The sequence below is a fragment of the Genypterus blacodes genome, unplaced genomic scaffold (genome assembly GCF_046128005.1).
Source record: "Genypterus blacodes isolate CSIRO-AG114 ecotype Tasmania unplaced genomic scaffold, CSIRO-AGI_Gbla_v1 ptg000064l_1, whole genome shotgun sequence".
Lineage (NCBI taxonomy): Eukaryota > Metazoa > Chordata > Actinopteri > Ophidiiformes > Ophidiidae > Genypterus > Genypterus blacodes.
Genome location: NW_027466876.1, coordinates 1,960,001 through 1,984,395, shown reverse-complemented (window position 1 = coordinate 1,984,395; position 24,395 = coordinate 1,960,001). Strand labels below are relative to the sequence as shown.

At 48.0% G+C, this 24,395-nt stretch overlaps 1 protein-coding gene across 1 annotated transcript in view; it reads left to right on the top strand.

Moving 5' to 3' along the window:
* The window catches only part of fut8b (fucosyltransferase 8b (alpha (1,6) fucosyltransferase)), a 70,709-nt gene that overhangs the window by 35,544 nt on the left and 10,770 nt on the right, over positions 1-24,395 (top strand). The window contains exons 2-6 of the mRNA XM_076155137.1: positions 4,610-5,226; positions 12,667-12,785; positions 13,789-13,951; positions 17,492-17,606; positions 20,632-20,869. Coding sequence (XP_076011252.1) covers positions 5,024-5,226; positions 12,667-12,785; positions 13,789-13,951; positions 17,492-17,606; positions 20,632-20,869 — 838 coding nt within the window. The 5' untranslated portion in view covers positions 4,610-5,023. The remainder of the gene's footprint in view (positions 1-4,609; positions 5,227-12,666; positions 12,786-13,788; positions 13,952-17,491; positions 17,607-20,631; positions 20,870-24,395) is intronic.

The window sequence follows — 24,395 nt, the reverse complement described above, 5'->3', positions numbered from 1 at the left end:
TACAATCCTTCCTATTACAGCCGTGTTGTGTTTCCCCACACGCTGCTTTCTGCACTAACGTTGCAAGTCCCACGCTCTGATATCCCATTGATTTCTGTGCAAATTGCGATGTTCATATATGAAATGTATTATTAAAATGATGGCCGCGTTAAATTATTCAGCTGTGAATTCCAGACAGAAGCGCCCACCCCCTTAGTGGGATTCTCTGGTAGTGGCACAAACTTGAATATTCCACCTGAGTATCGCCAAAACAAGCTGCTTCGCGGCCCCAAAATGGCTCCTTTTGAACAACTGCTTGCTCTGCACTCCTTCCCTCGATAAATAATGGCTAAAAGAATTTGCTGTGATTGTAGTGGCTTCTTTTGCTGCGTGTCTGTAATCCACACAGGTACATCGTGACCACTGATATTGATAATGGGAAGGAAAGTAAAACGGTGGGTTTTATCCTCTGACAGAGAACTAAATATTATTTCTAAGACTTTGACTGGATCAGCACAAATGCAGCTTTGTTGTTTCATCATAGGTCACGCTCGCAGTGGTCTGACAAATAATGTGGCATCACAGCTGTTGGTGTGTAAACAGCCTCTTCTCTGCTCTGGATTCTGTCATGCATTCATTCCTTTCGTTATCTCTTCCGTCTTTCTTTCCCCGACTTAGGCATCATATCTCTGCCATCGTGTTACACAGTACATAACACAGCATCTAGCCGCACCTCCTCCGCCCCTGAGGTTTCCCTTAGCAACACATGCACCAACGTAGAAAGATGTATGTGGTGTTGATGAATTTCCACTGTGTTTCGAGCCAGAAATGGGTTGAAATAGAAGCTGTCCGCCCTCAGATGAGCAGCGTGAGCAGCTCACTGATCTGATCTGACCTCTGCTGTACCCTGAGATGTTCCGCCAACTCTTAAAACCAGGTCATCTCTGGGACCCTAGAGGCTCCTGTGGTGACAGTCACATGAGCTACCACACCGCCTTTACCCACTCAGTATTCCTGATGATGAGATTTATATTGTATGGTTATTGTGAGGGTATTAGCCACGGTTGCTCATTTCCGAAAGGTTCTTTATTATGCAACATATAGGAAAAAAAACAAGCACTTCTGGTCCTAAAAATAAAAACGCTCGACTCTCAATTTGAAACGCAGAAGTACGGTGAGGAAAACCTCTTTGTGCCTCTCCTAGAAACCAAAATAATGCAATATCTGCCTTTTCCAAAGAGGATAATCAGACAGAGGATAATCAGATTAAATCTCAATGCCTCTATTACTGAGCTCTCAGTTTGTGTGAGAGAGGAGAGGTACTTTTCATTAAGAGACGGCATAATTCCAAACCCATAATTCCATGCAAAACTGCACATGCCAAGGGAGCCCAGTCGCTTACTTCATCTTGTCCGGATTGGTCAAGACCTCATTATTGTGGTTCCACTTTTCTGGAAGCGTGCATGTGGAAGAGGAGGAAGAAGGGAGTCGGGACAGAAAGTGAAAATAAAGCTCTGTGCCCTCTTGTCTAAAATCGCGCCGTCAGCACATTTGTCACACGATCCATCTTTGACGCGATGGCGCCTCAGTGGAAAGGTTTATTTATTAATTTAACCGGCTTTATTATGATTTACATTATTTATGTAACCCCCTGTTTGCAGCAACCGGAGGGCAGGTATTGGGGGGGGCGGGGGTGGGGAAGTGTTGGCTGGAGAGAAAAGCAGAAATGCTCAGTGCTTGGCTGGCGTCATGCTTTATCTCTAATGGACTATTCCGCTGCCAGATATTCATCAGTGGAATAACTTGTAGCAGAGTGTAGAGTGTCTGTTTAATCAGGCCATATACTGCTGAGACTGTATTCAATACATCACCCCTTATTCTTTTAGTTAAAAATGTGTCTGTTGAACTATAAATTCAGGACCGCCAAAAAAAGTGCACCTCTTCTTTCTGCCGTTCGTTCACTGCCAAGGCAGAGCTAAAAGACAGCTAAAATTTAACATCGCTCATTTTGCGAAGCCATTCCATTTCATGTGCTCATCATTTTGGTTACATGGAGCCGGTAAATTTGTCTTTCATTCTGACATGGAGATAATAAACCAATAATCTTATGGATTTTGTGCCTAGCGATCACTTTAATCTGTGCTGGCCTGGTAATAATTTGTTTGATTAGATATTTGATTGGGTGTGTGTGTGGGTGTGCCCCATCTACAATCTAGACTCAAAGTTGTGAAATAACCCCAAGCAGGTATTGCCACCTAACTCTACAGCTCTGTGCCTCTCTATGATTCTCTCACAATGCAAAGCAGAACCGTGCGCTACCTGTTACATACCAAGCTAGAGACACAGATGTTTCTTCTTGTTTGGTTCCACACCCTTTTCTGTAGGAGGGTCTGCTTCCGACTGAACCCCAGGTCAGTTCACATTTTCAACCATGGTCCGAAGCAGAGTGATACACAGCTTGTGTTACTATGTCATTATACTAAGCAGAATGGTGTTATCAGGCTGGCATGTGGTGTGAATATTAGTTATTACCTTACCGATTGCAAATGTAGAGGAACTGAGTCAGTGACGGTGTTGCAAACACCTGAACTCGGCTTTGTCACAGATTTCTCTAAACGGATCGTTAATGTGATAAGAGGAGCAATAACATAACGACGCGGCCAGCTTGAGAAAAACATTTGTCAAACGCTTGGACAGATTTTTCTTTTGGCCCAATTAGCCGACACACACGTCAAACGCTCCCAGTTAGCTGCACTTCCTTTAATGCAATTGTGAAACCAGGGGAACCAATTAAAAAAGATTAAATGGAACGTAATAGATTATATTCAAACCTAATGCATGCTTTTGATGGGAAACCTGCTTCAGTGCATTTTCAGTGGTCAAATGTTTGGTAACATTTAGCCATCAAGACTAGATTAGCTGAGGGTGTCTAGGGGCTAGTTTGGTTGTTTTTCCTGCCCACTAGAGGTTAAAATCAATTAGTCGATCTTTCCGTTTGCACAATATCCTGCAAGTTCAGTAGAAAAATAATCTAGTATTTTCTCCCAATTCTCCATCTATTCCCTTCCCACATGGCATGCGGCCGCAGGTACCCATCCCTGCAAACAGCTTTAGATTCCTGTTTGAGTCTGCTGAGAACAAACCTAATTATGGCTCCTCAAACACCTCAACAAGGGTCTTGCAGCCTACCTCTTAAGGTCCCAGTTGTGTATTAACTGGTAGAGTGCTATCTGCTAGCAGCGCTTATTTTCCATAATAAAACACAGCTCAGCATATCTTTGCCCCGGCGCCGGCCTGGGTTAGTCACAACAGGAGCACCTGCAGCGTCTCTCTCTGAGCTCCTCCACACTATTCAATAATCCCCCATCATTCAAAAGGAAGTAAAGGACAGCACGGCACACCTCATTAATTCTCTGACCTCAGCTGCTGTGTTCTGGGTGGCTCGCACCATTGAGGCATGAACAGTCTCTGCGGTATTACGGAATGGCACCATTTATGTCCTACATATTATCAACTATGCCGCAGCGGTAAACACGGCGAGCTACTGTTAACCTACTTCTTTGCTGCCAAGCTAACCTCAGAAGGAACAGTGTCCTCTGCATTGCACGCAGCCAAGGAGCAGACACACCGGGACTTGTCAGTCAAACCCAACGAGACCACCACTCACACAATCTTAAGACGCTCGCTGTTATTCCAGGTACAAGTACACACACATAGAAGCGCTGCGCACATTCACACCTGCCAGTCTTCATCCCGTCAAGACGCCAAGTCCCAGTTCGGTGGCAGGGCTTTTGGTGGGGAGTTGACAGAGGAAGTAGCTTCATAAACCCAGCACGCGTCCGTCTCCCGATCCCCCCTGCTGCTTTGGGATGAAGGGAAGTGATGATCCAGGGATTTTTTTTTTTGTTTCCGCTGCTCCACTGAACCCACCGCGTCACCTTGACAGTGTCGCATTCTGTCACTGAGGCTACGGAGGATCAGGCAGCAGGTAGTTTGGGAGGAGGAGAAACGGTCGGGCGAAGGACTCTGTAGCATTTAACTGTCATCAAATCCGCTGGGCGTTGAGGTATAAGAAGCAGTCAGAGAGAAAATGCCAAAAGTTGCTAGGCTGGAATTCAGACTCAGGGAATAGAAGACGTATTTTGTTTATGTAGCACTTGTGTGCGAGTGTGGATGAGAGACATAGGTACTTGAATTTAAAAAAAATAAGGTGGCAGCATCTGACAAATAGGTGTGTAAGCAGGCGAGATGTAGAAGGTGGAACATCCCTGTCCTGCCTCGGCAGCAATGCAGCATAGCTCGGGGGGCTGCACATCACTATGTAAATGCAAATTGCTGTGTCATGCTGATCAATCCTGTAAGGCTGCTGAGACAGGGTTATGTCGGGACCAGTCAGCAACAGCTTGGCTGCGCGCGTTCGTCTGTTATCGTTGCTCTTGGCTTTCTGTTTCTGGCACCGCATGAGGCATCTCCGACACTCTGCTCCTCAGGATCAGTATTTATTTGTTAACTTGGCCACCTGGCGTAGCTCTTGAATGGCTCGAATTTGTCTCTATTTGGCTGATGTGCAACTAAGCAGTTTTGTAAGGAAATAGGCCCAACTAACTGGTGTCTTTCTTTGTTCCCGCAGCATGCAACTCAACTAAGAGAATCCTGTAGGAGTGGAGGAATTCATCGAGGCCGCGTGGGGGAAAGTGGCAAACACAGCTGGGTGAAGAAGAGAAGACACAAATCAGGCCGTCCAAACCCAGACTCCTGATCACGCTCGCCATGCTTTAGCACGCATAGGAAGGGCTGCTTGATCACAGGAGAAACGCCCCCTCGCCTTTACTTAAACCACCCTGCGACAGACGTGTGCGCACACACACGTGTCCTCCCCACCTGTTGTTTAATGTACGCCGCCCCAGCGAAGATGCCAAAGGAGGTCCTGTAGCAGTTGTGGTGACGGGGCACAGCGCTCGTGTGCGCATCCGGCAGGCAGGCCGGTTGTCTGGTGGGAGGACAAGCACACCAAGAGGCATTTCCAGGTGGGCGCGGTAAAATCATGCGGCCCTGGGCGGGTTCGTGGCGTTGGATAACCCTGGTGCTGCTGGCCTGGGGCACCCTGCTCTTCTACATCGGCGGACACTTGGTGAGGGACAGCGAGCACCCAGAGCGGTCCAGCCGAGAGCTTTCCAAGATCCTCGCCAAGCTGGAGCGGCTCAAGCAGCAGAATGAAGACCTGCGACGTATGGCAGAATCTCTCAGGTAACAAGCTGGATGATTGGAGTGAGTTGTGTGTGTGTGTGTGTGTGTGTGTGTGTGTGTGTGTCATAAGATACTGTATGTCTTGAAGTAAATGAGAGGGATGTTCATCTAGTGCACAACCATCCACCAACCCATAAAGACCAGTAGACATAAGTGATCTTTGCGACAATGACTTATCAAAGAAAGAAAGTGGTAAGAAAGCATCTTGGCGTCTCTTAGTGCGTGTTTGTGCATCAGTGTGTATGCTTGTGTGCGCGTGCTGCTCTCCATATTCTAACTCTGAACCCCCGTATTTTAGATCTAGCGGTTGCCGCGCCTCTCTTGATATTTCAATTCACTTTGATGCAGGAACCTTCATCAGCGTGCGCAAACATAAAAACACACACGCAAACGTGGCTTCAGACAGCTGGTGCCTGATTAAATCCCTTGCTTTTGTAATTATTCAGAATTGGCTCGCAAACAAAGGTGGAATTCATGGCACGAAAAACAAGTGTGGCTTTCAATCGTCCGGCCTCCAGATGGGTCCCTGACACGCTGTACGCTAGGCGCTCGTTATTTAGTTCGGTCGCTGATCTGGGACCGAAGGCCTCGGCGCTTGTGTACGGCGGCGGCGCTTACGGTGCCTTGTCCGCTCCCACAAAGCTTGGGCTTGTGTACCCAGCGTAGCGAGGCAGCTGGCATGCAGAGGTCGAGCTTTATGAGCTATCGATAGACACAGGGCCGGTTTGTCCTCCGTTCAATTTTGTGCACGGAAAGGTGTGTGTGTGTGTGTGTGTGTGTGTGTGTGTGTGTGTGTGTGTGTGTGTGTGTGTGTGTGTGTGTGTGTGTGTGTGTGTGTGTGTGTGTGTGTGTGTGTGTGTGTGTGTGTGTGTGTGTGTGTGTGTGTGTGTGTGTGTGTGTGTGTGTGTGTGGTGGTCAGCTCAGAAACAGCCTCAGGAGAGAGCTTTGCTGTTGTCTCGTCCTGTAGCGTCTCTGCTAGTGTCTCCGTATATTAGAACTCTAATAGACACAAAGAGGCTGTTAGTGAGCTGCCCATCATCCCAGCCACAGCCCCTCCCCTCCCCTTCTCTGTTCTTTCCTTCCTCCTCTTCCTCCCTCCCTCCTTCCCGCCCCACCTCCTCCTCTACCCCTCACTCCAGCGCCAAACTGCTGACTGAGCGCTTGGAGCCGAGCCAGACTCCAGCACCCGGCAGGTTGACACACACAGACTGACTGACTGTAACAACTCACTAGCTCGCTGATCGACTCGCTCGCTCGCCGCACGCTTAACCCAATTGGTTGTCTGTGGATTTGGAATGAGAACATGAATCTCCAGACGTCCTACAAGACACACAACTACTTCTTGGCAAAAGCCATACACAAGTCCTTGAGTTTGATCGTGATTAACTCGTCTATCGGTCTATCGGTAATCACTGACTGACATTCGATAACAAAATACACCTGGACAGTTTTATGTAGTGTACCTAGCCTTATCATTAGTGCATCCTGTTTCCCGTGTGTGTCCTCCGAGGGAATCAAAGCCATAAACCTGTCATTGTTAAGGCTGAAATAAGGCCTGTGAAACCTTCCGGGTTGATATTGATTCATAGTTGGGCATGTGGGCAGATGGATGTGTCGTACATTATGAGAAATCGCTGCGTATTCATCGCGTCCCTCAAGCGATTATGCGTACATTGATCATTATTTCAATGATGGAGAAAGGACGAGGCTCATTTGTGCGGCGTCGCTGGAACATACAGGAGCGTATTTATCCTTCAGCTTGTTCAGTGAAGTCTTCATTATGAGAAATCTCAGCTTGAGAGTGGAAAGCAGCACAGCAGGCCGGGAAAGCTTCGTTTGACCTTACAGAACGGCTCCCTCACCGCCACCGCTCTTCCTCACAGCGCCCAGAGAGCAGCGGCGTCAAGCCTGTCAGGCCATGTGTTTACTAACTGACTGTAATTTCTCAAATGGCATTGTGATATAATCCATCCATCAATCAATCACACAATTACACTCAAATTAATATCACCTTGTCACGCTACAGATTCAGTCCAGTGACTCTGTTATTCAGGTCATTCAGGAGTGATTTGAGTGGCAGGCAGCTCGCCAATCTACCAATCACCCAGCAGCATTAATGAGAGGTGAGCACCGGGTCGAGTCGCTCGCTCCGTCTGGCTCCACCCTCTCCGCAGCTGTCAGTCACCTCGGGCACCGAGCCACTGCTCCCGCGGAGACAATGACACGTGCCAGCCTGATGGTGTGACATCGGAGCGCGCGAGGGGTGAGAGTGACAGCTGGGCTGAGCGATGAGGACCTGATTGATTCCCCCTCACCTCCCTCCCACACACACACCCCCACCCCACCCCCAAGGTACGCCAGCACAGGGATGGCAAAGGAGGGAAGGAGTGATGCAGAGAAGGGCGAAGACGGTGGAACGCGTGATGGATGGTGCCGCTGCGCTAAGTTGAGAGAAAATGGAAGGAGGACTGAGGGTATAAGACGAGAGTGTGGAGACTGCAGTCAGAGCGCAGGCCCGATCCGTGCCAAATACCAGGAACTAATTTATTCCCACCTAGGTGCTTAGTGGGCGGGACCTGTTGGTGCTGAACAATGCTGTGACACAAACCCCACCCATGTTGTGTTCTAGCAGTTGAAAAACAATGCACATATTATGCACACATCACATGACCTACATGTAGGCCAGATAGGCAAGATGGGGGAAGATTGAGATGAATAGTTTTACATGTTCCAGAGGAATTGTCTTTTAATGGCTATTGACCATTAGACCTCAATTAAGCTGCTTCTAGAATGCTCTGGAGTTTTTGTCCGTTTGCGTTCTCTGTTGTAATCTTATGGTGGTAGTTGCATATTTCTCCCCAATTTCTTAAATGGGCCCGCCCTACCAACGGCTCCCTCTCTTAACTCGTGAATAGTAAAGAGAGCCATCTGTAAATAGGAGTGATGAGGCCACTGTCCGCCCCTGTGTAAGGAGATAGTGGGAGGATTCATTTACCCTGTAATGCTATTAACCCAGTGTGGCTCCACCAGACAGATGCTGCTGCTGCTGCCGCTTCCAGACCTGAACTGCAATCAACCCGACTGTTTCTCAGGCCCGGGAAGGGACAGTAGACTGACACACACACACACACACTCACGTACACACACTAGCCCCATTGTGGGTGCTGTCTACGGTCAGGACATCTCTGTCAAGCAGAGCCGGCTCGATCTGGATGTACTGATGCATTTAAGCATGCGAGGCAAGAATGCAGCAGTTAGAATCAGTTTACACAGAATTACACTGTAGGAGTCAGGAGGCGTAACACCAACACAGCACAGAGACAACACACATTGATTTGACACAATGCAGAACTATTCACTAAGGCATACAAACACATCATGCTAATACAATAGTGTACAAATACATATGCATACACAGTGTAATACACCCTCAGATAGTAAACAAGGCTGTTTATACACATTTGTAATCATTCTAGATAGACCAGGTTCATATTGTGAGTGGTGGTCACGGCAACACCACAACCTATCCCCCCCTCTGTGGTGTTTGCTTGGTTTCTCCCTCTGTCACATTCCTGTGCTTTATTAGCTTGACTTATTGGAGTCAAGTGGTTGTGCGTGTGAGTCGGTTTCAAGGGAAGCCTGGAACACATCAGACCATCATTCATCATCATTGTCTTCGCACATCACGTATGCAAACGCACAGACACACAGGGATACAGGAGCATTAAATGAATGTTTCCTCTCAGGGTGAAGGGAAGTTGCATCAATGCGGCGCTTTCATCTCGGCTCCCCTCAGAGCTTCTTCATGTCCATCCATATGTATGCCTGTTCTGCTTTGCTCTCCCTTTGAAGTTAACCAAACAATTGACCATTATCATGGAAATGGCGCACGTGCGCGCACTGGGCCCGGCTCCCCGCACCGTGCGCTCCACGGTCACCAGGTGTGGGTCGTAGGAGGCAGCGAGGTGACAGCTGGGCCAGCATTTCAGAGGGATCGGGCGGTTGTGTGCTGAACCTGACCTGTGTTAAACCTCACGGCTCTCCTGATCGCCTCCTGCTTCCCCCCCCCGGCTCGTCTTTGAGACCCTTTTTACATTTTGCATGAAAATGTGGTCTCGGTATCCCGATACGTTATCTGGATAATGACATCCCGATGACAGGACTGCCGTTCACACGTTACATTAATATGCGCTCTGGTTATCTGTAACACGAGGCGGTCTGGCAGATCGGATTTCATCCCGATGTCATTCCATCCCGCAGTGTGTGCTCACCATGCATGCACACTTTGCGTTCACATGCATTTTTCATGATCCACATGACTTATCCAGATACATATTACTTAATGAAAGGTGCGAACGTGACCTTCCTCTGCAGCTTCCCCCCCTCAATCGCCGCTTCCTGCCCACGCCTCCCCTTGAGTCCAACTTTTTCCCACCTCGTATCGCTTCTGCTTTGTTTGATGAAGAAGCCGTTGACGCCGTCTTATGTTGTCTCCGCTTCAAGTCCCCGAGCAATAACGCCGGGGATCTTTTGTATATTTGTGTGCATCTGCTTCTTTTCTTCGTACCAGCGTGTTTTGATATTGCTGTGAGTTTGGGTGCGCTCTACTTTGCGACGCGGGTTGGGTTTTGCTTGCGTGCCTCAGCGCTTTGTGTGTGTCGTCGGGAGCACCTGAGCTAACCTCTGTAACGTGTCTGTTCTCATTAGGATGCGTTGGTATGGAGGACGTGCGCAGGCAGAGGCGGCATCCAGCCTTTTTTTGTATCCTGCCAGATGTGTTGCACAGCGACAGTCTAGCTTGTTTGTTTTGCCTCGTTCAAAGCGATATTGTGTTTCTTTTTTTTTGTCACTGTTGCTCAGACACACTTGAGAAATTATGTCAGCGAGGAAATAGACCTACTTCTTGTACAATAGGGAGACGGGGCGTGGCGTAGAGAGAGAGAGAGAGAGAGAGAGAGAGATCCAGCCGAATATTGTTTGATGAACAGATTTAGGCAGCGAGCGCACACAGTAGAGCCGATGATTAGATCTTATTTCAAAAGTCTATGTCAGGCAATTGAAACTGACACACCTTGCGTTCCACAGTGAACAGAGGCAGACATCGGAGCTATATGAATAAATATCTGCGATGCCACAAAGGTTATGACAGATTTTCCCCCTTGTCCATTGAGGTTACATAATGTAGTGGTTGAAATCTCCCCTGTCTGTCTGCACTTTACTACGGTGGCTTTTAAAGCACAGTTCTTCAGTCGGTGCTCACTCAAGTGCGAGTCCGGGGCTTGAACGCTGAAGGGGGGGAGCTGAGCGGCAAGAACGGCTGTCTCAAACTTTCAAGTCTCATCTTTATGCCTGCCAGCAAGTGATGTTCTTCACTCAAGGAGCAAATTGAGTTTGCATGCCTTGATAACTCATTAACGTGACCTTTGCAGCACTCCACCAATGCCCCCGCGCACATGAACATATTCCATATTTAATAGTTTTATATGGAGAAATTAGTTTAGTACGATGTCAAGGGCGATTCTTTTCCTCGCCTAATGTGACACAGGCATGTCTGAGTGCCCATTTGTGTTTTCATTTCACACATGCTTTGGTTATTTAATATACAGGTCATTGAAACGGAACCGAAGGAATCCTGACTCAATATTTTGTATTAATCGTGTAGCTATAATGGACAAAACACTGCAAACGCAACGTGGTAACAGTGATTAGTTTACAAATGTGCATTTGGGAGTCACTTGCGATGAATTATTGTAATGTGGAGTGCATTAAATGAGCTGAAAGGTGGCCCAAACATCATTTCAACCATAATGAGCAATTAGGCTTTGCAAGATTTTCAGCTGTAAATTTGCTACAAGCCTGCTGAGTGCGACGCTTTCAGGCAGCGAGCGACATCGCCTGCAGCCTGCAGCCCCAGCCTCTCTCCATTGGATTGTCGCTCAGTGACTCAACGCTGCTCAAGGAACGATCGCATTTTTTTTAAGACCCACAGGTACTAATGTACAGTAATCAAGAAAAGGTTACCATGGCAACTGCAGCACTAATGCTAAATCCATATGCTTATTTAACTACTTTTATGCATACAGCAAATAACATCCATAAAAGTCAAGGTGCTTCCAGCCCCAGCTGCAGGGCCGGTGTTGCAGTGGCCTGTCGTCATCCATTGATATTCAGTCCACAGCCTATTTATACGAGGTTTGGAACAGGATATTACAGTAACGCGAGAATGTATTGTTCTAAAGTAGGGCCGGGCCGTACAAACACGGAAAAGCGATACGACGCTCGGTGTATAATCTTGGGATTAAAGTTAGAATTTTCAGCACATAAGGAAGACTCGAGGGACAACCGGCATCCAATGGGGTAATGAATCCGGCCTGGTCAGATATTCACGGGACCAATCGGCACGTCCCGAAACCTTGTGTTAAACGTCACCAGAAACATCAGAGGAGGAAGCCGCATTCTGCAACAGCTTGGCTCTGGCTGTGTTGCGTTGCATCACATTCATAGCGACGAAGCCTGATTTGGATAGATAATGACCCTAGGAAGCAAAATCTGAAGTGACATTGACGTTTTTTTGGCGTCGACTGCTCTCGATTGGCCTTCGACTTAAATGAGATGAAAAGTGGAGACGCTTCTCCCTCCTCGAGCATAAATATTTTAAAAGGCTCTGTTATTTTCCCAGAGTTAACTGTAAAAAGCCTCAATTGGCTCCCGGAATGATGGTAACACACCAGTTTGCTGTAGAATAGCGGCTCACTACTGTATTCTGATTACACGTGGTGCTCTGAGACTCTGAGATCATGAAAATTTTACATTGTGGCCTGGATTTACGGGGTAAAAAAAGTAATCCATAAAGACGTTGTTGTTATAAGTGAATGCTCTCCCTCTTTCCCTCCCTTCCTCCTTCTCTCTCCTTCTCTCTCTCTCTATATGGAGCATCATGGCCTGTTGGGACCAAGCATTCGGTTGCGTCCCAGATAAAACTGACATATTCACCTAAAATCTAACTCGTCATCAAAACAAAAAAGAAGATTCCACCCATACTGAGTCACAAGTGTCACACACACATATCCCAGTTCAGGCGTGTGTGTTCGGTGCCATCCCGTGTTGTGACTGGCACCCGAGCGCCGAGCGTTCTCCCGATGCATTTATTCGCCCGTTTGTTCGAGAGGAGTAGGCGTTCAATATTGTGACAAGACGATGTGTTTTGTATTCCATGAGAACGATGGTACTGTATGTAATAACTAATAACAGAGGCTCAGCGACTTCACCAACATTTACTTACAATGCAATTTAAGTGATTGATGTTTCACTTTCCTTTTTAAATGCTTTATTTAATTGGGACGTATAATGGCTTCTTATTGATGAGGAGGTTTTTTGCACCGTTTTGTCTATGCTGGCTGTTACATCCTCTGGTTTTGTCTGTTCCCCCCCCCCCTTCAGGATACCAGAGGGCCAAGCAGAGGCCGGGTCCCTGGCTGCGGGGCGACTGCGCTCCCTGGAGGACCAGCTAACCAGAGCCAAACAGAAGATCCACAGCTTCCAGAAACTCACTGGAGACGGTGAGCAGGGCAAGGCCACCCTAAATAAGGTGGTGGGAAAGGTGTCGTCTGGGCGGCGCTTAGAGATATGAAGGGATTGGGCTTTTTGAAAGAGCCGAGGCTGACTGTATATGACATAAAAGCAGATGGCAGCTTGTGAGCTTTTGCCCGCAGTCAGAATCCCGGGCTAGGCCGCTGCTAAACCCTACCGGAGCTCAGCGGCGAAGAGGGCAAAGCTCTGGCGACCGACAGGGCAGGGTCATGTGTGTGTTTGTGTGTGTGTGGCTCTCAAAGTAGGCAGTCAGAGGGGCAGGGAAGCTGTCAGGTGAGCAGGGAAAACGTGTGAGGGAAGCAGAGGCGGGATGGAAAGAAAAGAGGAGAGCAAAGGCAAGGACGGAAAAATAAAGGACATGTGAGCACAGAGGGTAGCGCGGGGTCAGTCTTTCCATCTTGCCGCAGGGAGGGGGGGGTGTAAGAGCTATAAATACCCTCCAGCCTTTTCCACTGAGGGAGGAAGAAGAAGAAGAAGAGAGGGAGAGAGGAAGAAACAGCAGGAAAAAAAGTGGAGCTTTTCACTTTCCAGCTGCCAGCCTGTAGGTCATCCCTCATTGTTTGGCCAGGGCGGGGGTATGGAATTCCTTTCCTGTTGTCAAACCAGAGTGAGAAATGCACATGGGAGAGAGCCACGAGGCACGGACACGGTGATCAAGCGCGCCATAATGAGGTCATCGGCACACCCAGGGACAACAAGCGAGAGGATGAAAGGGAAATATTTTAATGGTTACTTCGTCGCCTCTGCTGGCACCATACATTCCACACATTTGAACAAGATCCCGTTCTCCCTCCCTGTGGTATTCCTAAAGATCGTATTCTTTCACCCCCACGTCCCGCCTTTGTGCGGCAGATCTGACGTCATGCTTTGATGTGTCAGACTCGTACCGGTGCCTCAAATGTCACGCCAGCTGAGTACCCTTTGTTATGTTTTTGTAACGACGTGTTCTCTCTCTTTGCCCCTCCATCGCAGGCCCCGGTCCCACTCAGGAGGAGCTGCGGCGGAGGGTAGACAATGGCGTGAAGGAGTTCTGGTACTTTGTGCGCAGCGAGGTGAAGAAATTGGCCAACGTGGACGCAGGCGAGAGGCAGAAATACGCCGACACGCTGCTACAGGACCTGGGACATCAGGAGAGGTGAGAGGAGCAATTCAATTGTTAAGTCATTCAAATTCAAATATTGATGGTCATCCATAGAAGAAGAGTTTTTATTCAAAGGGCAAAAGTCATCCACACACCCACCTCAGTCATAATAAAGGCCGCATTGAACACACTCGACGCCTCCTGGTGCACCCGCGTAAGGCGCTCCAGGCGAAGTCTGAGCGAGCGGGCGTAAGACGCCGTGGGTGCAGAGGGCGGAAAGAGCACCGAGACGCTTGACTCTGAATAAAAAAAAACGCGCTGCTCCATTTAAATTCTGCTGGAGTCAGGGGAAAGAATCCCGGGCCTCAGAAAAATAAGTAAAATAAAGATGTAGGGCGGGGAGGAAAGAGGTTGCAGGAACTTACTTTACTCACAATGATTAGATTATGAAGAGCTTTCACCGAGATTAATAAAGTAGCTGAGATGAAACATTGTGTATCAAGGTGCCAAGAGTCTGAACCGCACACACGCACACACGCACACACACACACACACACACACACACACACACACACACACACACACACACACACACACACACACACACAGGGACACGGACGTCTATGCTAAACGTGTTAGTTAGAAACTGGAAAAATTGCTGAAGTACCAGAAAGCAGAAGCGGTTCATAGTGCAAGTGTTTGCAGTAATAATAAAACCCTCTCTAGCGCAGCATCACAAAGGTGCAGATTTGAATAAAAATGAGTTTATAAGTCCAAGTATTTAGTCTTTTCCTTAAAGAAAACCAATTGAATATTTTGGCAGAAGGATTTTCTCGGGGCCTTTCGGTATTTTTAGCACCCAGGTTGCGGCCAGCGTTCACATTAGCGGCGAACGTGGCAGAGCGGAGCGTGCGACCGGACGCAAGGAGACGATGCTTCTGTCTGTCTCCTGCTCCATTTGGGAGATCCGCGGCTCGGGCTCCTTCGTGCCGTTGAGCCTTTTTGACGCGAGTGGAAGCTGGGACAGGAGCCAGGCCTCTGCACGGGATGAGTGGGTGTAGAAAACAGGACGGATGCTCGAGGTTAATTTCAGATTTATAGTTTGTGTATGAAATCTGTGTATGCAAACACGGATGGTAAGGGAATCTAAACGTATTCTAACTCTGAGCCTAAAACACAAGACTGCTTGCTTCAAAAACACGTCAGTTGTTGTTCTTGGTGGCGTTGCGCACCACCTAAAGTCCAAAGTCCGCTGCTATAATTAGTCTTATTTCCTTCCTCCTCCTCCTCTCACGCACATACACACACACACTCTCACCTGGCTCTGTTGATTCATGCTGTCATGTTAAACGGATAGTAATTGCCCCCCAATCAGTGCTGATAATCAGAACTCAGAGCTGCTGTGCATCTGTGTTTGCAGCCAAGCCTCAGCAGTGAGAACCCCACAAGCTTTTATTCGCACACACACATACACACACAAGAGCTTGGGACACACTCCCAATGCATATGCAGGATGGCAGGGCTTCAGAATTGTGCAGCGTTCCCCCCTTCCGCTTTGCCGCCAAACCCCTGGGGGCGGACTGTCTGTCGATTCCTTCTTGGTTAATTTTTGCGGCCGGCGAGCTTTGCTTTTCCTCCCCGCCGGGGGGTTGGGGATGGCGTCGGCCCCCGTGTGCGGCGCCACTGGAGGGAGGGTTTGACATCCATTCCGCACGCCTCGGTTACGGCTTCAGAATAGGACGATGAGTAATGGTTCTGTCTGCAGAGAGACACTATGTGCACGCCGTGTGGCACCGTTGAACTGGGCCACGGTAGATGGTGTGTGTGCTTGTGTGTGTGCTTGTGTGTGTGTGCGCAATCCCAAATATATGCAGAAGAGCTCTCACTCACACAGGATGTGACTGATTTGGGTCAAAAAGAAGTGACTAACAAATTAAGCTTGTGTAAGTGTGTGTGATGGGTTCGCATATGCCCTCAGCGCCGCACATCATAGGAATCGGGCGCGTTCGCAAGTGGATGGTCACGATAGTTGGCAGTGTGTGACACGTACACAAATTCACTGTCACAGGCTCGCAGATGACAGACTTAATCCAAGAAAGAGCTTTAACAAGTAGAAAGGCGCCGTTGTTGCCAAGCTGTCGAGCAGAAACAACACTTAAAAATGTCCTTAAACAACGCCGGCCTCGTTAATATTTAACTCACGGGAGAGATAACGTGCCGTTCGGGCCCAGTCAACTGATTACCGAATTGTTGTCACGCTTTGAATGTCGGCCATGTGAGGAAAGGCGTTTTACACGGCGAGGCACGAGCTAATTATTAATGCGTCGGGCGAAGAAACAAGGCCAAACACCAGATCACCTCCGGCGTCTTGTCAAACCTTATTGCCGATCAACCCCGATTCGGTCTTTGTTGTCTGTTTCGGATATGTGTGTTTGGCAGTGTTTAACGCACCTTTGATGGTTTCGTAGAACAATCCGCGAGTGTCTTTTTTTTGGGGGGGTATAAAACTACAACTGGGACGGAAAGTAACAATAGCAAAAAGTCTGCGGTGGAAATCAGAAGCGTCTCAAAAACACGCGCTGTTTCTCTTTGACTGTAGTCGGGAGGAACATTTTGCATTTGCATTCTCGCTCCGTGTTTTCTCTTCGCTTTCTATTACTGGAAGCTGCCGGATGACCTTATTTTTGTAACCTGTAAGCGATAACTGCACAACAAGCGCTCTGGGTGTGTGGAAACATTAGCAGAAATGAGTTGAAATCCATTTTTTTCCCCCCTATTAAAAAATAAATAAATCAGGTTCTTGTTTTTTTTTTGTTTTTCTCAGCAAGCGCTCTAAATCCCCAAATCAGATCGCCCCAACTTTTTGGCCTGGGGGGGGAAAGTGTTTCTCAGTATCAGCGCCTCATTAACGCTGCCTTGTGTGTACGGGTGTCTCAGACTGAGCAGGATTGCAGATAACAGGGAAAGTCGAGGGAAAAATACCAAATCCCCTCCCCCCCCCTTTCCTTTCGGTGCGGTTGATTGGTGCAGGTTTGATAGCTGCAATCCGGCTCGGGTGCAGACCGGCTCCACCCGCACACCCGGACCCCCTTTTTTTAAAAGCCTGGATCTAGCTCCGGTCTCAAAAGAACGCCCGAGCAGTTTGTTTGCTGCGTAAACAAGATCCAAACGAGATTGTGTACATGGCGATGTATTGATGTATTGATCTCGATCCTTCCAGAACCAAAGAGGAGGAAAGTGCAGTAGAGGAAAGGAAAAGGTCTCAACATATCAATCTCACCTAACGTATCTCTGTTCTCCCGCTCAGCCGTGCATTTTCCCCCCTTAATGTGAAGCAATATGCAAATTTCAAAATGTCTTAAGTGCATTTGAACGCTGAATTCTACTGGCATACTTTCTCGGTGTTTGCCCCAAATAATGAGTTTGACGAGGAACCATTCTGTCCGTGTTAACTTCCTCCAATGAGTGGAGCACCCGCAAGACTTTGTATCAAATCAAATCAAATCATATTAATGTGTTCTGCTTGTGTGACTCGACCTAAAATCCAAACTTTGGTGTGTGTGTTTGCGTGTGTGCGTGTGTGTGTCATGGCAGGTCCATCATGACAGACTTGTACTACCTCAGCCAGGCAGATGGAGTGGGCGAGTGGAGAATGAAGGAGGCCAAGGACCTGTCGGATCTGGTCCAGAACCGAATCACCTACCTACAGGTATCCACAGGCACACCTGCTGCTCCACCAGCTGGCCTCCTACTTATTCACACACACACAATCACACACAATCACGCGTGTCATGTCACCAGTCATGACAACACACACACACACCTTGAGCATGAATCTTGTGTGGAAACAAAGGTGCGTTTCCTGAGGACCTCTTCCTCTCGGTTAGTCTCATTCGCACCATCCATAACTGTCAGCATCTGTTTCTATGACGAGCAGGTGAGCGGTGTGATAGCAGGAGTGTTATAGCCGCTGTATCTGTCAAATAGGTGTCTTGTTGCTCATCAGCTGTTTGTCGAAACACACACTCGCATACTGTACATACACTGAAACACAAAGAGTGAGAGAGAGATTGGCAGACATGCATAAGGAAATATACAAGAAATACCTACATGCATACTGACACACACACGCACCTGAGACCCAGGTGCCATCCACCCAGCTCTGGTGCTGCCGGGCCTGTGTGAGCCGGGCAGGGGCGGGGGGGTTGTGGTGAGGGGGGGGCGGGGCGGTGCAGCACCAGGCCCTGCAGCATTAATGAGCCGGTGTGTTTGATGAACAGGACCCAGTCAGTCTGGCTGGGCGGAGACGGCGCCACTAACAGCTGCTGTCACCACCGCTGAGGGATCACACCGCTCCGCCGGCTGCCATCACTAATTCATCACACACACACACACACATGCGGAATAATGCACAGATGGATTCACCCGCACCTACGTGCAAAACTGTCGCACACACACACACGCAATACGTTTCGCCACAAGATTGATGCGCATTCTTACTCCCACCCCCTCCCAAAAAAATCTCTGTGTGTCTGTCACAATCCCTCTCTCTGTCTCTCGCACACAAACACACGCTCGTGCGTCCATACGTACACACACAGAGACAGACACCGCTCCTGCTGTCTCTGCCACCCTCAGCAGCCTCCTCCCTTCATTCCCGGTTTAACTAACTCCGTCTCTGCGTCTGCTCCATCTGTCCTCTCCCACGGAAAAACCACGCCGGCTCAGTTTATCTCTCGGCCTATTCTGAGCCTTTCTATTGAGTTGTAATGCGATGTTGGCGTCAGACGCTCACGTTCCTGCATCTATAGGCGGCGCTCTTATCCTCTTGTCCAGGATTTGTCGGTACCCCTGCTCGTGCCTAACTTACATTAACATAAAACTGAAACCGTAAAAAGAGCTTCCTGAGGAAATTGCAGATTTGAAGCGCTGCAGTAAATCAGCTGGCGATAAAAAGTAGCAAAACAAGACTTTTATTTACATGAAAATATTTCATGAAACATCTTTTCTCCAGTAATACGCCGCTTCTTTCTCCAGCCCAGGAAGTTGTAGGTCTCTTTGAATGTGGTCATCATAATTACCGGGATATTCACATGCCACTTCTCATATCCTGTTGTTCTGTCACATTCCCCCCCTCCTTGCGTGAGCAATATCTCAGTGGTCGCTTTGAACTAAATCACGTCGCAAGTGCCTCAGCATCTCGCACTCCAAAAAGCTCGGCATTTAAACGGGTACTTAACCTACAGAGCTGTACTCAGAGGCTGTCTTTGTGCTCGCATCTGCCGTCATTATCCTTGAACCGGGTCTCGCAGCACTTCGGAGTCATTCCAGCCTCGTCATTATCTACCCGGGATCTTGTGGCGACCTCCGCGGCGCTCGACTCCAGCCACACATCAAGCTCATTTAGCTGCCGCTGCTCAGACTTTGAGCTGTCGTCAGTGGGAAAGCGGGCGAGCGAGTGAGGGGGGAGTCTTTGTCGAGACGCCCTTGTAGATTATTAACACGGCGAGTTAACACGTACCTATGGGGGAGGCGTGAAGCGGCGGCCCGAGCCTCAGAGGAAATACCTGCGCGCCTCTGCTGGCAGCTCAATGGCCGCTGCATTCGGCTCATGTTATTGAACGGCAGTGCTGGTAATCAGTTTTTTGTACACGAGGGAACCTCTCCTCTCATCCTCCTCCTCCTCCTCTCTCACCTTCCCCTCTTCCTTTACAATTTCTCTCTTTATCTTCTCCCCTCCGCCTGCCTCAGCCTCTCTGTCTTCCTCGCCTCTCCCCTCTCCTCCCTCACTTCCTCTTCCTCTATCGCCAGTGTGTGATAGGCAGTTTTAGCCGGTGGGTGTCGAGCGGCCTGATTACCGTGAACTATCCGCAGCTGCAGCAGCCTAATGAGGAAAACACTCCCATCAGCCGGTAATTGCTGTTTAGGAAGCTGGTTGGCACCGTCGTTGTGGAGACGCTCAGACCGGCTGCGGAGCGAATCACAACCCGCCCAGCGACTCATCTACAACACAGCATGTGTCACTCTGCTGACTTCAACTTTTTTCTTTTTTTCCCCCCTCTCTTTCCTCTCAAAAAAAGGAGAGAGAGAGAGCGAGAGAGAACTCCTACTCCTTGTTTTTCCCCCTAGTGCTTCTCATTTGGTATTCTTCCCGACTGACTTTGTATGATACTGAAGCTAATTTATGAGACAAGGACTCCGGGTAAGGTGGAGGGGAAGAGAGAGAATTGGGTAGCAAGTGGAAAACAGGAGCTACGGAGAAAGGGAGCGAGTGGTGTAGATTAAGAGGGGGGGAGAAAAGCAGCAGGGAGATATAATACCAGAATAAGTACGGGAGAAATGGATAGAAAATGGAGAGGCAGTGGAACGTAAAAAGAGCAAGAAAAGCCAGATCAAAGAGAATGGAATGTTTGGTAATGAGCAGGGATGCAGTGGAGGAAAGGGAGAGACTGAGGATAGGGGGAAAGAAATTGACAGGTAAAGGATAAGAGAGGAGGACAAAATAAGGAGAAAATGAGACGCCGTCGCGGAAAGAAAGTGAAGTGTGAGACAGGCGGGCGGGAGGATCAGAGAAAACAATATTAGACATGTGTTATTACACGGCAGGACACACAGCGCTGAGAGCTGCAAGACCAAGGTCAAGCAATAAAAAAAATGTTGAAACTTTTTTATATATATATATATATATTTATTCCTCTCTTCCCTCCCCTCCCCCTCCCCCCTCCTGCCCCCAGAACCCCCCAGACTGCAGTAAGGCGAGGAAGCTGGTGTGCAACATCAATAAGGGCTGTGGTTACGGCTGCCAGCTCCACCACGTGGTCTACTGCTTCATGATCGCCTACGGCACCCAGCGCACCCTCATCCTGGAGTCGCACAACTGGCGCTACGCCCCCGGCGGCTGGGAGACCGTCTTCCTGCCCGTCAGCAACACCTGCACCGACCGCGCCGGCGCCACCACCGGCCACTGGTCAGGTAGGTTCACACCTCCCAAAAAACAGTTTATGGAACGAAGTTTGCTCCCAAGGACAGCAGTTGGTATGGAAATGTAGAGCGAGTGACGTCTGAGCAGCTACAACCACGTTATTCCCATAGCACACACACACACACACACACATACACACACACACATGCGCGCTACAGGGCCGAGCTATTGTCTAATGATGCCAAACATCATGCTGAGTCTCCAGAGTGTGCTGGTTGGTGTCTCAGAATACAGCCAAAGTGTGGCACTGCTTCCCGCTGCGTCTGCTGGAGCCACTTCAATTACTGTTTTGCCTTTTTGTTCCTTTTTTCACTGTACTATTTCAGTTGTTTATTTTTGTATTTTATCTAGCAATACTTTGTGTTATGTGTAGTGAGTATAATTGTGTAAACTCAACCCGTCATGTTAGTTGTCTTTCTGGGGAAGCCTGTGTCCGACAAATCACAGTTCTTCAGTCTTCCAAGCTCCACCCAGCAGTTCCCAAACTATCTTGGAGTAGGAGCCAGTATCAAACTTTTCTATGCGACATTCGTATTTGTTAACTGATTCTCTGACATGTTTGAGGAGGAAGAAGTACGTGAGGAAAAACTCAAATCTTTCGCGGACTCTCTAATAACACCAGTAAGGCTTCCTATTGTGACAAACGCACCTTAATAATTCATTGCTCGTGGAAAACGCGTTAAAATCCATAAAATGACCCGCCGTCCCTTCGCCCTATCCACAGCAGCACAAGTAGTGATTATGTGTAATTATGATGAATGTCATAGGAACTATAACTATAACCTCTGCCTGCCACTGTGGTAGGCTCACATGACCGTGGAATGCAAATGCAAACACCTCCTTACAGTACAGTCAAATTAGCTTTAAAGAGTTTTTTGATAAAGCTTCATAGCCTGGAATGACGCACTTTATATCTCACCGCAGCTTAACAATTGAATTTAAAGACAGGATCGTGTCAGGTTTAATGTGTGCTTCTGTTTGTCAAATCGATTTTTTCATTCTCTGTTGAACATCAAACCAACTAAGAACAAGAACGACACAATCTGAGAGCCTGTAAATGTAAACAGATTTCCAAGTATTCAACCACTGACTTGTTTGTCACGTCCATTAATTGATCACCTCTGAAAACACAACATTTTTCAGTACCTTGTTCCATTGCTTTATATCTTCCATATGAAATGTTACATGAAAAGGAAGTATTGCGTCTTTGGTAAGTGAATGAAAGCTCTGAAAAGGTAAACAAAACCTCTCAGCTTTCCCCCTGCTGCCTCTCTTCCACCTTAAGTGAGCACCAGCCTGTCTGCCGTCTCTGACCTTAGGGAAGCACAAACAGATCTGTGACTGCCATGTTTACACACCGCTTCTTCACTGCAGTCCTGCTTCTGCTCCGACTTGGTTGTGAAACTGATGTTGGGGATGTGGTCGTAAATTAAGAGAAGAAGGAAGACTCTAAAAATGTGTTTCAAAATGTCACCCTAGCCTCACTTCAGTAAAGCTTCGTCACAGCGTCTGCGGAGATGTCAGATGTTAGATGTGTGTCCATCTCTGGTGAACTTGGATGCTCTCACACGCTGCAGCTCAGAGTGTGTTGCGCTCCGCTGTGAAGATTCTATTCATCATTCATGAAAACAATGTTTTCATCAGGGACCTTCCACACATGACAACAGCAATTAACGTCTGCGAAAAAAAGGGCAAACATATGGAGTCTGAACTGTTGGAAGATTGGATGTCTTTCTCCCTATTGCTGCCTCGGGCTGTGGCTTAGTCTGACAAATGATTTTACCTGAAAAAAGTTCACCTCACGCGGCATAAGTAGTATGACAACACAAATTGGGGGATTTGTTAACATAACTCATTGCGCACTCTTGCAACGAGATGTTATGAGATGTTTTGACCTCGTTTCTGGACTATGTGAGTGATTACAAAACTGTCCTGGGTTGACATCCGGCCTGACAGGCTGGTTGCACCACCTTCATTACTCTGTTGGTAGAAGTATTTCGTCGCGTCTGCTACTGCTGCTGCCGCGGCGAGGAAACACCGTCAGCGTGCAGTTGCAGTAAATTAGTTTGTCGAACAGCGAAGACAGCTTGCCGACGGCTTCCCGCTAATAGAAAGTGAAGCAGAAATATGGAGATAAAAACACCAACAAGCTGCTAATCATGCACCAGTTTCACAAAGTAAGTGAGAGGATAAACGTGTTTGAATCGTTCTGTCTCGCAAAGCCTCCTCTTTCTTCATAGGCTCTTTCTTTTCTCCAGTTTGCTTCTTCTTCTTCTTTTTAGTTTTGTTACCCAGCACACAGCACCGATCACCTTCAGCCTGGAAAGAGTCTAATTAAGGGAATAATTGAAAACACCTGTGAGAGGGAGCAGCACTTTTAAGTCAAAATATGGTCCCCAGTAAAGAAGCGTAATGAAATCAAAAAACCCGATCATTTCATTAACAGCCTGATACTGATTAACACTTCCTTTCTTCGCCTCTCCCTCTTGCTTTCTTGTTGTCATCCCGACATCGTTTCTTTCCGCCCTTCCTTTTTCCCCCCGCTATCGCTCCGTTTGACTCGTGCTCTCCTGGGCTCTCCTCTCTTATCTCCTTGCTCTCCCCGCGCGCCTTCCGTCTCTCATGCCTCTGCCTTTCATGTGCCCTTTTCCACTATCTAACGTCTTCCTCCGGTGTCTGTCTTCCTAATGGTCCTCCTATAGATGGATACACCGTATACCGTCTGGCCGCTTTCAGCCAACCGCCAACTCTGTGGAAATACCTTTTTGAAATTCTTTTCATTTTAAAGGCAATATGTTCTCCGGAGCGGTTAAATAGCCTAAGCGTAGCTAATGGACGCCTTTCGGGTTCTTGTTTGTCATGCCTGTTTCCTAAGCTGTCCTCAGGGCACTGCACCACATTAGGGCCTCTCTAAGACCTTTGCATTTCTGCGTCGACTCACTTTGAATATCTCGCTTATTTTTACTCGAATGCATTCTCGTGCTGCTAAAACAATTTTCTTAAAGTGAAGCGTTGCGTGAGATCGGGCACAGCAGTCGGGCTCCGCAGATACCAGGACCCTAAATATAGTGTCGGTATTATTATTCTGGCCATGGGAGTTTGTGGTTAATGTTCTCTTGCAAATCTATGGCTACTTCACGGACAGTCACGGACCCACGATTGCCTCCGATGCGTATGGCCGAATATTTTCAAAGTGGTTTTGCATATTGAACAGCACACAGCTCAATTCTGTGTTCTTAATGATGCTGTTCAGCTTCTCATCGATCCTTATCATCCTATCTCTGACAAAACTCCCATCAGGTCCATCATTTGAAGGTGTAGTAGCTATACGGTAAATTTTTGTAGCTCTTAAGGCGGCCATAGCTCTAACATTGAGTGTGATGTATTTATTGGTATCATAATATGACGTACTGGAGCGGAGAACTATTTCCCCCCTGTATTTGAGCTGATGTAGTGTTAATGCTCTTTTAGCTCATTACTAAATGAGCACTTTTTCCAAAACTCCAAGCCCTCATC